Source organism: Astatotilapia calliptera, chromosome 6, assembly GCF_900246225.1.
Source record: "Astatotilapia calliptera chromosome 6, fAstCal1.2, whole genome shotgun sequence".
NCBI lineage: Eukaryota > Metazoa > Chordata > Actinopteri > Cichliformes > Cichlidae > Astatotilapia > Astatotilapia calliptera.
This window is the reverse complement of record NC_039307.1, coordinates 9884828-9897073: the sequence shown is the minus strand read 5'-3', so window position 1 is coordinate 9897073 and position 12246 is coordinate 9884828. Positions and strand designations below refer to the sequence as shown.

Here is a 12246-nt window from a genome sequence, read left to right as displayed (position 1 = left end):
TCCTTACACACAAGGTCTAGAATAATCGGGCCCCATCTTATCATAATGATTTTATAGTACTGAATCACCCCATTAAAGCACTTCACTCTCAGACTACAGGCTTTATTGTGGTTCCTAGAGTATTTAAAAGTAGAATGGCAGGCAGAGCCTTCAGCTTTCATGCCCTTCTTCTGTGGAACAAACTTCCAGTTCGGACTCGAGAGAAAGAAACTGGTGGAGGTTTCTTCCTGTTAAAAGTGTGTTTTTCCTTCCCACTGTCACCAAAGCACTTGGCCATAGAGGTCATATGTTTGTTGGTGTTTTCTCTGCTTTCTTTGTATTATTGTAGGGTCTATACCTTACAACATAAAGCACCTTGAGGAAACAGTTGTTCTGATTCGGCACTTTATAAATAAAATTGCATTGAATTGAATTAATACCTTCTCTGCAATTTTCATACGGTGCAATGAAATGTAAAGGGTATGATTAGAGTGTGTGAACTGTGATACTTGGTGGCTTTGCAGTTTATCACCCAGTTGGTTTCACATTCTAGCATCAAGGTATAGTTTTTACAAATAGGATGCATACCTTATTTGGACAGTTTGCAGTTATACAATGAAAAAAAGCCCAAATGGAACATAATATCAAAAAAATATGTGTAAAATATTTGTGAATATTATATTTAAATCATCTCTCTTCTGAAAACAGAGTTCTGGCAGTTAATTTCACACTACAGAATGTTATTGGATGTTCCAGATCACTCAGCTGGCTTGTCCACTAAAAAAAAAGAAGAAGAAGAAAAAGTTGATATGGCAGTTATTAGTTTAATATAAATCACTATGTCAAGACATGAGCTCTGAATCCAGGTTTTAATTCATACTCACAAGTGATCGGTCCAATGGTGACGGGATTCATAAAAGCTGAGTTGGAAACAGAGCGATGTGCCCTACTTGTGCACGACTGCAAAGGGCAAAAGAATGAGAAAAGAGATATAGGATTTAAACCAGAGAAACCATTTTGGATTATGGAGTACTGCTAAAATGAAATGTGGAACTCACTGGTACACAGTTGTAGTTCCTCTGGTTACACAGGCTGAGGCTGCAGTGAAGATATATGTCTCTGTATTCACCCTGGAGCAGGAAGAGCAGAGCAGAGAAACGAGCTCGGAGGGACGAGCCGCTCTCAACTATTGACACCTTTAGGCGGTCAGTGGGACACCTGTGAGACAGGAGGGAGGAGATCAGCAGGGTCCACACACTTCACTGTATCTCACAAAGCATTGGTGAGGTTGGAGAGATGCACATACTTGTTCTGGATGAGAGGATATTGTGTGGGATCATCAGGGTTTGGTGAGTGAGTGGCGTAGCAGTCCTCCAGAACAGCTGCCAAAACTGGGTCTGTGTCCTCCACAGAGACGCCCACGTACAGAGGTGAACCCACTGGGAGGAAGACTTGGCCTGGTGGATAAGACTCAGTGTAGTTGGAGTTGCGGAACAGAGACATGGAGGCTCGAGCTTTTGGACCCGAACCTGAAATTCCTCCAGTGAACCTGACAAAGGGAAAGAAAATTATATAATGCAATGATCTCTCAGACACTACTTGCTGCTATTCTGTCTTTTTCCTGGTTTGTGTAAGAAGACAGCTTTGGATTTGTTTTCTTCAAAAGTCTGATGGTTCGAGCCCCAGCTCCTCCAGACCATATGCTGGAAATGTCTTTGGAGATGGTGCTAAACATGCATCCATTGGTATGTGAGCATGTGCAGATAAAAAGTGCTTCAAGTGCATATAATCAAGTAGTTGAACAAGTGAAATAGCACTGCCTAAATAACAGATTATATAGCTGATTTAAATTTTACACTAGAGTTTTAATCCAGTAAACATGTTTTGTTATGTTAATTGACAAATCTCCCTTTCTGACTGGAAAGAAGACTTTGTTTATTTTATTTTATAAACTTTATTTTATAAAGTCCAAGATATATATGTATTTTGAGCAAAAAGCAACAAAGTCTCTTGAGGAAATTGTGCGACTAAAAAGACATTTGCACTGGTAAAACGCTGCCTCCTGGTGGTAAATGTTTGTTAAATTCTGCATTGATTAATTACAAAACATATCTTTAAACTACAACTAGGCAGCAAACTGTTAACTGGATTGAGTAAACAACTTAATGTGGAGCTTTCTAAACAAACTGTAACGCTGTTTGGAAAGTAGCCTCACAGCTAAAAGCACTTAAGTTTATGCATGAAGGATCTGAAAATGACTTTCAGTGGTCATGTTAAATTACAAACAGCTCACAGTAATGCATGCTTACTCTCTCATAAATGGTTAAAAGAAACACACACAGTAAACAAGATTCATCTTAATTATTGCAGTTTGGTAACAGAATAATTGAAAAGAGTGGGGTAATAACTATACTATTACACACATGAGAGCCCTGAATTTTAGAGCTACATATACTAAGTGATGCTGCAGTTAAATTCAATGAACTTACAGGTCTGGCCTGATAGCTACATTCAGGCTGGCGTCTGTGTCCAGGGGATAAGCACAGGAGAAGGGAAGACCCACAGGAAGAGCGAAGGACAAATTAGTCAGAGGGTAGATGAATAAACTGTTGAAGTAGATGACATGTGTGCTGTTGGTCTGAAAGACAGATGATGACATTTTCAGTCAGTTAAGAAATCATGTCACCTAGAGAAAGTCTAATCACCAGAGACATGTCCACAGGGGTTAATACAGTGAATCCTTCTGAAGTCTCTGACTGCTGTTGCTCACTTTTTTCTCCTTGAATAACAAAAAGGCCATTTTATGCCAAAACACAGTCTACAGCCATCTTATCACAAATTAATTGCGCAGTAGTGTTTTTTAATGGGACAGTTAAACAATAGGAAAAAGAAATAAGTCTTTACCCTCAGCACATTTCCACAGGCACCTGCCCGAGCCTCCATTTCATACCAAACATAATCATCACGGACTCTGACCCAGGAACAGTTGCTGGAAGCCAGGTTGCCTGAGAAGGGGTTCAAACCGGAGGATGACATGCTGCCCATATGCAGACCAACTTGGATTTTATCACGGCCACAAATTAACTGTGAAGTCTGGAGTGGAGGCTGCTGGACTAAAGAAAAAGACATGAGGTCACTAATAAAAAATGAAAGCAGATGAAATAGGAAATACCAAATGAGGCCAGCATGAGTACTTCAATGTCATAATATAAGATAAGATAAAAGATTTCATTATTTCAATTTTTCAGTATGTGAGAACTTTAACTTACATTCACATACGACGCTGGCATCTTCATGGTGACCACAGTCGTGGACTCCAAGCCCGTTGTGTCTGCAGTCAGTTATTGATGATTCATTTCCAAAACAGTATACATCGTCCAACCAGATGGGTCCGCTGCCCTGTCCAAAAGCTGCACTTTGTAGCGCTGAACGAGCGCTTCCACAGCCCAGCTGTCTGCACACCACTTTAGCATCATTCAGGTCCCAAGAATCATCACACACTGTGCCCCACTGTCCATCATTGAAGATCTCCACTCTGCCAGAGCAGCGGTTCTGACCGTTGACCAGCCTCACTGACGAAAGAGCTAATAGAAAACCAAAAGAAGGAACACTGTCAAATTTTACTGGAATATTTTTCAATAGTAGTATCTGTACTTCTACTTAAGTACAGAATTTCTGTACTTTTGCTACCTCTGGTGGTGCTGTAAAAGATGACACCACTACAACATGTCAGTACATGAAACTTCTTGCTTCTTAGATATTCCAGGATCACCTATAATTGATATTATTGCAAAGTGGAAACTCTTAGGAACCACAGCAGCTCAGTCACAAAGAATCATCCTATGTAAAGTTACTGAGCAGTGTCTCTGTGTGCTGAGGCACATAGTATGTTAAAATGTCCAACACTCAGCTGACTCAATAACTGCAGTGCTCCAGACCTCCTCTGGCATTAACAGCTGTTCAAAAACTGCGCAACAGGAGCTTCTTGGCATGGGCTTCTGCTCTGTCTCAAAGCCAGACAGTTACAAAGTTTGATTCCACTCTTCATAGCTCCACATGTTCATATTTACCTTCACAGACGACACCAGCATCCTCAGAGTGGGCACAGTTATGAGATCCAAACCCTCTGTGTTGACACTCAGAGAGCTTTGATTCATTGCCCGTGCATGTGACTTCATCCAACCAGATGGGTCCGTTGCCCTGTCCAAATTGTGCATTTGTTGGTGCTGATAGGACCGTACCACAGCCCAGCTGTCTACACACCACCTGAGCATCCACCAGGCCCCAGGCGTCGTCACACACCGTCCCCCACTGTCCACTGTGAAAGATCTCCACCCTCCCAGAGCAGGAGCTGTTTCCATTAACCAGGCGGACCTCCCCCTCGACTGCTGTGCTGTTGCCCACTGGTGTTGTGGTAGTGATGTTAGCGGTCACATGTGTGGTGGTGAAGTTCTGTGGCCTTGGTGTTGTTGGAAAAACAGTGCTGTTGATTCCTGGTTGGACTGAAAGAAAAGTGTCTTTGAACTCAAAGGACAAACTCAGTTTGCACTTCCTTCTACATTAATGAGGATAAGCTCTCATTAGAACATCTCAACATAATTGTTTTCTCACCAAATCCTTATTTACTTTGCATTTGACTCCATGTGCTGCACAACAACTTTATATTTAAATGGTGATTTAGAAACAACAAATGAGAATAGTTTTTCTCATCAGTTAGATGTCAGCAGTAAGACATGGAGGGTACCTGAAAAATGCATAAAATTTACCTTCACAGATGATGCTGGCATCTTCATTATGACGACAGTCGTGGACTCCAAGCCCGTTGTGTCTGCAGTCAGTTATTGATGATTCATTTCCAAAACATGCTACATCGTCCAACCAGATGGGTCCGCTGCCCTGTCCAAAAGCTGCATTTTGTAGCGCTGAACGAGCGCTTCCACAGCCCAGCTGTCTGCACACCACATTAGCATCATTCAGGTCCCAAGAATCATCACACACTGTGCCCCACTGTCCATCATTGAAGATCTCCACTCTGCCAGAGCAGCGGTTCTGACCATTGACCAGCCTCACTGACGAAGCAGCTAATAGAAAACCAAAAGAAGGAACACTGTCTATGGGAGTACTTCAGAGGAAATGTAGACTTATTAGAATAATGTAACAATATAATAATATATATATAATATATAATAATATAACATAATCATCTTTCTACCATTTATTTTACTTCAGCTGACAACACGTTATTTTAAACTTATTTTTAATTTGTTGGTAATTTGATAGTTCTTGGGGGCAGGTTCTGGATTCATGGAAATATCTTCATAGTAAGTTTATCTTTATTGAAAAATTTCTCATAATTCAAGACTAAAAGAAAAAATTGTTGTGTGGATAAAAACCTGTAGTAGTATGTAACTATAAATCATCTTAGTTCAGTGTTATCCCAAATGCACACACGAACAAAGTTGGATTTCACTCTCTTTAACCCCACATGTTCATATTTACCTTCACAGACGACACCAGCATCCTCAGAGTGACCACAGTCATGAGATCCAAACCCTCTGTGTTGACACTCAGAGAGCTTTGATTCGTTGCCTGTGCATGTGACTTCATCCAACCAGATGGGTCCGTTGCCCTGTCCAAATCGCGCGTTTGTTGGTGCTGAGAAGACCCTGCCACAGCCCAGCTGTCTACACACCACCTGAGCATCCACCAGGCCCCAGGCATCGTCACACACCGTCCCCCACTGTCCACTGTGGAAGACCTCCACCCTGCCAGAGCAGGAGCTGTTTCCATTAACCAGGCGGACCTCCCCCTCAACTGCTGTGCTGTTGCCCACTGGTGTTGTGGTAGAGATGTTAGCGGTCACATGTGTGGTGGTGAAGTTCTGTGGCCTTGGTGTTGTTGGAAAAACAGTGCTGTTGATTCCTGGTTGGACTGAAAGAAAAGTGTCTTTGAACTAAAAGGACAAACTCAGTTTGCACTTCCATCTAAATTAATGAGGATAAGCTCTCATTAGTACATCTCAAAATTATTGTTTTCTCACAAACTCCTTGTTTACTTTGCATTTGATTCCATGTGCTGCACAACAAGGTTATATTTAAATGGTAAATTAAAGCAACAAATGAGAATAGTTTTCTCATCAGTTAGATGTCAGCAGTAAGAAATGGAGGGTACCTGAAAAATGCATAAAATTTACCTTCACAGATGATGCTGGCATCTTCGTTATGACCACAGTTGTGGACTCCAAGCCCGTTGTGTCTGCAGTCAGTTATTGATGGTTCATTTCCAAAACAGTATACATCGTCCAACCAGATGGGTCCGCTGCCCTGTCCAAAAGCTGCATTTTGTAGTGCTGAACGAGCGCTTCCACAGCCCAGCTGTCTGCACACCACTTTGGCATCATTCAGGTCCCAAGAATCATCACACACTGTGCCCCACTGTCCATCATTGAAGACCTCCACTCTGCCAGAGCAGCGGTTCTCACCATTGACCAGCCTCACTGACGAAGCAGCTAATAGAAAACCAAAAGAAGGAACACTGTCTATGGGAGTACTTCAGAGGAAATGTAGATTTATTAGAATAATATAACAATATAATAATATATATAATATATAATAATATAACATAATCATCTTTCTACCATTTATTTAACTTCAGCTGACAACATGTTATTTTAAACTTATTTTTAATTTGTTGGTAATTTGATAGTTCTTGGGGGCAGGTTCTGGATTCATGGAAATATCTTCATAGTAAGTTTATCTTTATTGAAAAATTTCTCATAATTCAAGACTAAAAGAAAAAATTGTTGTGTGGATAAAAACCTGTAGTAGTATGTAACTATAAATCATCTTAGTTCAGTGTTATCCCAAATGCACACACGAACAAAGTTGGATTTCACTCTCTTTAACCCCACATGTTCATATTTACCTTCACAGACGACACCAGCATCCTCAGAGTGGGCACAGTTATGAGATCCAAACCCTCTGTGTTGACACTCAGAGAGCTTTGATTCGTTGCCTGTGCATGTGACTTCATCCAACCAGATGGGTCCGTTGCCCTGTCCAAATCGCGCGTTTGTTGGTGCTGAGAAGACCCTGCCACAGCCCAGCTGTCTACACACCACCTGAGCATCCACCAGGCCCCAGGCATCGTCACACACCGTCCCCCACTGTCCACTGTGGAAGATCTCCACCCTGCCAGAGCAGGAGCTGTTTCCATTAACCAGGCGGACCTCCCCCTCAACTGCTGTGCTGTTGCCCACTGGTGTTGTGGTAGAGATGTTAGCGGTCACATGTGTGGTGGTGAAGTTCTGTGGCCTTGGTGTTGTTGGAAAAACAGTGCTGTTGATTCCTGGTTGGACTGAAAGAAAAGTGTCTTTGAACTAAAAGGACAAACTCAGTTTGCACTTCCATCTAAATTAATGAGGATAAGCTCTCATTAGTACATCTCAAAATTATTGTTTTCTCACAAACTCCTTGTTTACTTTGCATTTGACTCCATGTGCTGCACAACAAGGTTATATTTAAATGGTAAATTAAAGCAACAAATGAGAATAGTTTTCTCATCAGTTAGGTGTCAGCAGTAAGAAATGGAGGGTACCTGAAAAATGCATAAAATTTACCTTCACAGATGATGCTGGCATCTTCGTTATGACCACAGTTGTGGACTCCAAGCCCGTTGTGTCTGCAGTCAGTTATTGATGGTTCATTTCCAAAACAGTATACATCGTCCAACCAGATGGGTCCGCTGCCCTGTCCAAAAGCTGCATTTTGTAGTGCTGAACGAGCGCTTCCACAGCCCAGCTGTCTGCACACCACTTTGGCATCATTCAGGTCCCAAGAATCATCACACACTGTGCCCCACTGTCCATCATTGAAGATCTCCACTCTGCCAGAGCAGCGGTTCTCACCATTGACCAGCCTCACTGACGAAGCAGCTAATAGAAAACCAAAAGAAGGAACACTGTCTATGGGAGTACTTCAGAGGAAATGTAGATTTATTAGAATAATATAACAATATAATAATATATATAATATATAATAATATAACATAATCATCTTTCTACCATTTATTTTACTTCAGCTGACAACACGTTATTTTAAACTTATTTTTAATTTGTTGGTAATTTGATAGTTCTTGGGGGCAGGTTCTGGATTCATGGAAATATCTTCATAGTAAGTTTATCTTTATTGAAAAATTTCTCATAATTCAAGACTAAAAGAAAAAATTGTTGTGTGGATAAAAACCTGTAGTAGTATGTAACTATAAATCATCTTAGTTCAGTGTTATCCCAAATGCACACACGAACAAAGTTGGATTTCACTCTCTTTAACCCCACATGTTCATATTTACCTTCACAGACGACACCAGCATCCTCAGAGTGGGCACAGTTATGAGATCCAAACCCTCTGTGTTGACACTCAGAGAGCTTTGATTCGTTGCCTGTGCATGTGACTTCATCCAACCAGATGGGTCCGTTGCCCTGTCCAAATCGCGCGTTTGTTGGTGCTGAGAAGACCCTGCCACAGCCCAGCTGTCTACACACCACCTGAGCATCCACCAGGCCCCAGGCATCGTCACACACCGTCCCCCACTGTCCACTGTGGAAGATCTCCACCCTGCCAGAGCAGGAGCTGTTTCCATTAACCAGGCGGACCTCCCCCTCAACTGCTGTGCTGTTGCCCACTGGTGTTGTGGTAGAGATGTTAGCGGTCACATGTGTGGTGGTGAAGTTCTGTGGCCTTGGTGTTGTTGGAAAAACAGTGCTGTTGATTCCTGGTTGGACTGAAAGAAAAGTGTCTTTGAACTAAAAGGACAAACTCAGTTTGCACTTTCATCTAAATTAATGAGGATAAGCTCTCATTAGTACATCTCAAAATTATTGTTTTCTCACAAACTCCTTGTTTACTTTGCATTTGACTCCATGTGCTGCACAACAAGGTTATATTTAAATGGTAAATTAAAGCAACAAATGAGAATAGTTTTCTCATCAGTTAGGTGTCAGCAGTAAGAAATGGAGGGTACCTGAAAAATGCATAAAATTTACCTTCACAGATGATGCTGGCATCTTCGTTATGACCACAGTTGTGGACTCCAAGCCCGTTGTGTCTGCAGTCAGTTATTGATGGTTCATTTCCAAAACAGTATACATCGTCCAACCAGATGGGTCCGCTGCCCTGTCCAAAAGCTGCATTTTGTAGTGCTGAACGAGCACTTCCACAGCCCAGCTGTCTGCACACCACTTTGGCATCATTCAGGTCCCAAGAATCATCACACACTGTGCCCCACTGTCCATCATTGAAGACCTCCACTCTGCCAGAGCAGCGGTTCTCACCATTGACCAGCCTCACTGACGAAGCAGCTAATAGAAAACCAAAAGAAGGAACACTGTCTATGGGAGTACTTCAGAGGAAATGTAGATTTATTAGAATAATATAACAATATCATAATATATATAATATATAATAATATAACATAATCATCTTTCTACCATTTATTTTACTTCAGCTGACAACACGTTATTTTAAACTTATTTTTAATTTGTTGGTAATTTGATAGTTCTTGGGGGCAGGTTCTGGATTCATGGAAATATCTTCATAGTAAGTTTATCTTTATTGAAAAATTTCTCATAATTCAAGACTAAAAGAAAAAATTGTTGTGTGGATAAAAACCTGTAGTAGTATGTAACTATAAATCATCTTAGTTCAGTGTTATCCCAAATGCACACACGAACAAAGTTGGATTTCACTCTCTTTAACCCCACATGTTCATATTTACCTTCACAGACGACACCAGCATCCTCATAGTGACCACAGTCATGAGCTCCAAACCCTCTGTGTTGACACTCAGAGAGCTTTGATTCATTGCCTGTGCATGTGACTTCATCCAACCAGATGGGTCCGTTGCCCTGTCCAAATCGCGCGTTTGTTGGTGCTGAGAAGACCCTGCCACAGCCCAGCTGTCTACACACCACCTGAGCATCCACCAGGCCCCAGGCATCGTCACACACCGTCCCCCACTGTCCACTGTGGAAGACCTCCACCCTGCCAGAGCAGGAGCTGTTTCCATTAACCAGGCGGACCTCCCCCTCGACTGTTGTGCTGTTGCCCACTGGTGTTGTGGTAGAGATGTTAGCGGTCACATGTGTGGTGGTGAAGTTCTGTGGCCTTGGTGTTGTGGTAGGTAAAACAGGTGTAATTGTGTTCACTTCTGTTTAAAATAATAATAATAATCATGCACTCAGAAACCATTGAACCAACTGAATCATCAACAGGTTAATCATATTTAAAGCATAGGTTTACCTGCACAGTATGCAAGGTTGCATGTATATGGCTTCACAAGTTTGTAGACATAGTAGTTTGCATGGCAAAGTTTAACATGGATGGTGTGTGACTGAAAATGGCAGCAGCTGCCACTCCAAACATTGCACACAGTGCGATTCACAATTTCACCTGACCATGTGGGATGAGGTTGTGTTATCCACAAAGGCGCATGAGTTCCACACCTGTTTGATTCGACACACCTCTCTGGAATACGAGCACTGGTTTGATTCAAAAACAGGCGATACCAGCCTTGCCAGTTTATATATTGATCACAGTGTAGGACCTCAGTATTTGTGTTATTTGTTGAACGCCAGTCATCATTCAATGTTGCATAGTTCTGACAAGGGTCCACACATTGGGAATTGATGCAGTCCGTGCCTGAAGGACAAACTGTGTTCCCACAGTAGAACCGGACAGATTGGGAAGAGGCAGCTGGTCTGTTCTTGGAGGAAGGCTCCGGACATTCGTATGAGCCTGGCGTGTTGTGGCAAATCTGAGGTGGTGTGCATGGTGAGTTTGGGAGGGAACACTCATCAGTGTCCACACAGCCCTTCTCTGAGGACCAGTGGTAACCTCGGTCACAGCAAGAAGAGTCACTGCAGAGTTTTGGGTCATAGCAGGTGAGGCCATCACCTACAAAGCCATCTTTACAGATACATGAGAGGGCGTGGCCGGTGAAGGTGTCACCTCTTTCCTGTGACTCCAAGCAGGTGGCTTTGCCATGACATGAATCACAGCTGGTCACAGGAGTCCCTGCAGACAAAATAGTCACAGCATTTCATCTGTCACAGCACTTAAATACAAGTAAGACTTTTTGATTCATAATCATTTTGAAACATCTTTTGAAATCTCACCACAGTGTAAAATAGCTGAATTTAAAAAGAAGAAAGATTTGAGTAATTTGTTGTAATTTAGATAATTCATCAAAATAACTCTTTGGAGGCATTTCACGTCACTGTTGAATACTCTTACTGAATATGAGGTAAATATTTGTCTACTTTCAAACTGATATTTAAATAACATACCTTACCTAAAAAATTTCTAAAGGAGAAATGTGAAAATGTAAAATTAGCAAATTCATTATAGTTTGTCTGGAGCAATTATTTAATTAGTGTCTTAATTAGAGGCACAATAATCGACAAAGGAAAAAGTACCATTATAATAATTACATCAGTCCATTTAGAAAATGAATTTATGTCTAACTAGAGATGATTTACCTGAAGAAGTTCCTGTGAAAATATGCACAAGTATGAGTAAGAACAGTCCAGAAGGCGTTCCCATTATTGATCACATCCACGACTCAAACTGCGTGAAAAAGACAAAGGAGATGTTTTAAAACTGCATTTTTACATTATGCCATCTTATTCTGTATTAAATCTATAACTTCTGATGTGTCTGTACTTACCCTGGAGAGACTCTGAGAATCCAGCGCTTAAGCTCACAGCAAGGATGGGAATTTATAGGCCTGTTTCTGTGTGCAAAGGACAAATTGAAGTGATTGATGGTGAAATATATAAGTGGGCAAGATAGAGAACTTATTCATATGACATCAAAGGAGTTACTCATTAATCTAAAGAACGAAAAAGAATCACGTCCACAATGAAAGGGCACATCCACAAAGCCCAAGTCAGTCATTTTTATGGTACAACAAATTGATGTTTGCACAATCCAGTATTTTCTCGCACTTTGCTCATTTATAACCATCTCAGAAGATAAAAAGTACACTAAGTTTTGTGCAATGAAGCTATCTGCCCGACATTCAGAAATGTTGTTTGATCCAATATTCTTATCTCAAGATCCTGTTGGCATCTAGACTTTCAACTATTCAATATTTCCAGTGACATCAGGTGAACCCTGCTAATAATCATGCATGAATCAAAATGCCCCAGCACATGTAAGTACTTTTACAGTTAGACCCAAAAGGTTTTGGATAAAGACTTGCTGTTGT

The 12246-nt window shown here is 41.4% G+C and overlaps 1 protein-coding gene across 1 annotated transcript; it reads right to left on the bottom strand.

Annotated features, from left to right (window-relative positions):
* Positions 1-377: 377 nt before the first annotated feature.
* LOC113023794 (deleted in malignant brain tumors 1 protein-like) lies at positions 378-11757 on the bottom strand. The gene is made up of 19 exons (XM_026170158.1): positions 11704-11757; positions 11516-11603; positions 10278-11051; positions 9754-10185; positions 9023-9337; positions 8329-8760; positions 7598-7912; positions 6904-7335; positions 6173-6487; positions 5479-5910; positions 4746-5060; positions 4050-4481; positions 3249-3563; positions 2884-3092; positions 2469-2617; positions 1286-1528; positions 1038-1197; positions 864-939; positions 378-756 (listed from the first exon to the last, which is right to left on the bottom strand). The coding sequence occupies exons 2-19, from the start codon at positions 11577-11579 to the stop codon at positions 737-739; spliced, it is 5430 nt and encodes a 1809-aa protein (XP_026025943.1). The 5' UTR covers positions 11580-11603; positions 11704-11757; the 3' UTR covers positions 378-736.
* Positions 11758-12246: the final 489 nt, after the last annotated feature.

Bases quoted from the DNA above. Each gene is read 5' to 3' on its own strand.
- LOC113023794 (XM_026170158.1), bottom strand. From the start codon at position 11,579: ATGGGAACGCCTTCTGGACTGTTCTTACTCATACTTGTGCATATTTTC. The intron at 8,761-9,022 runs GTAAATTTTATG...CTTTTCTTTCAG, and splicing joins TGCCAGCATCATCTGTGAAG to TCCAACCAGGAATCAACAGC. The intron at 5,911-6,172 runs GTAAATTTTATG...CTTTTCTTTCAG, and splicing joins TGCCAGCATCATCTGTGAAG to TCCAACCAGGAATCAACAGC.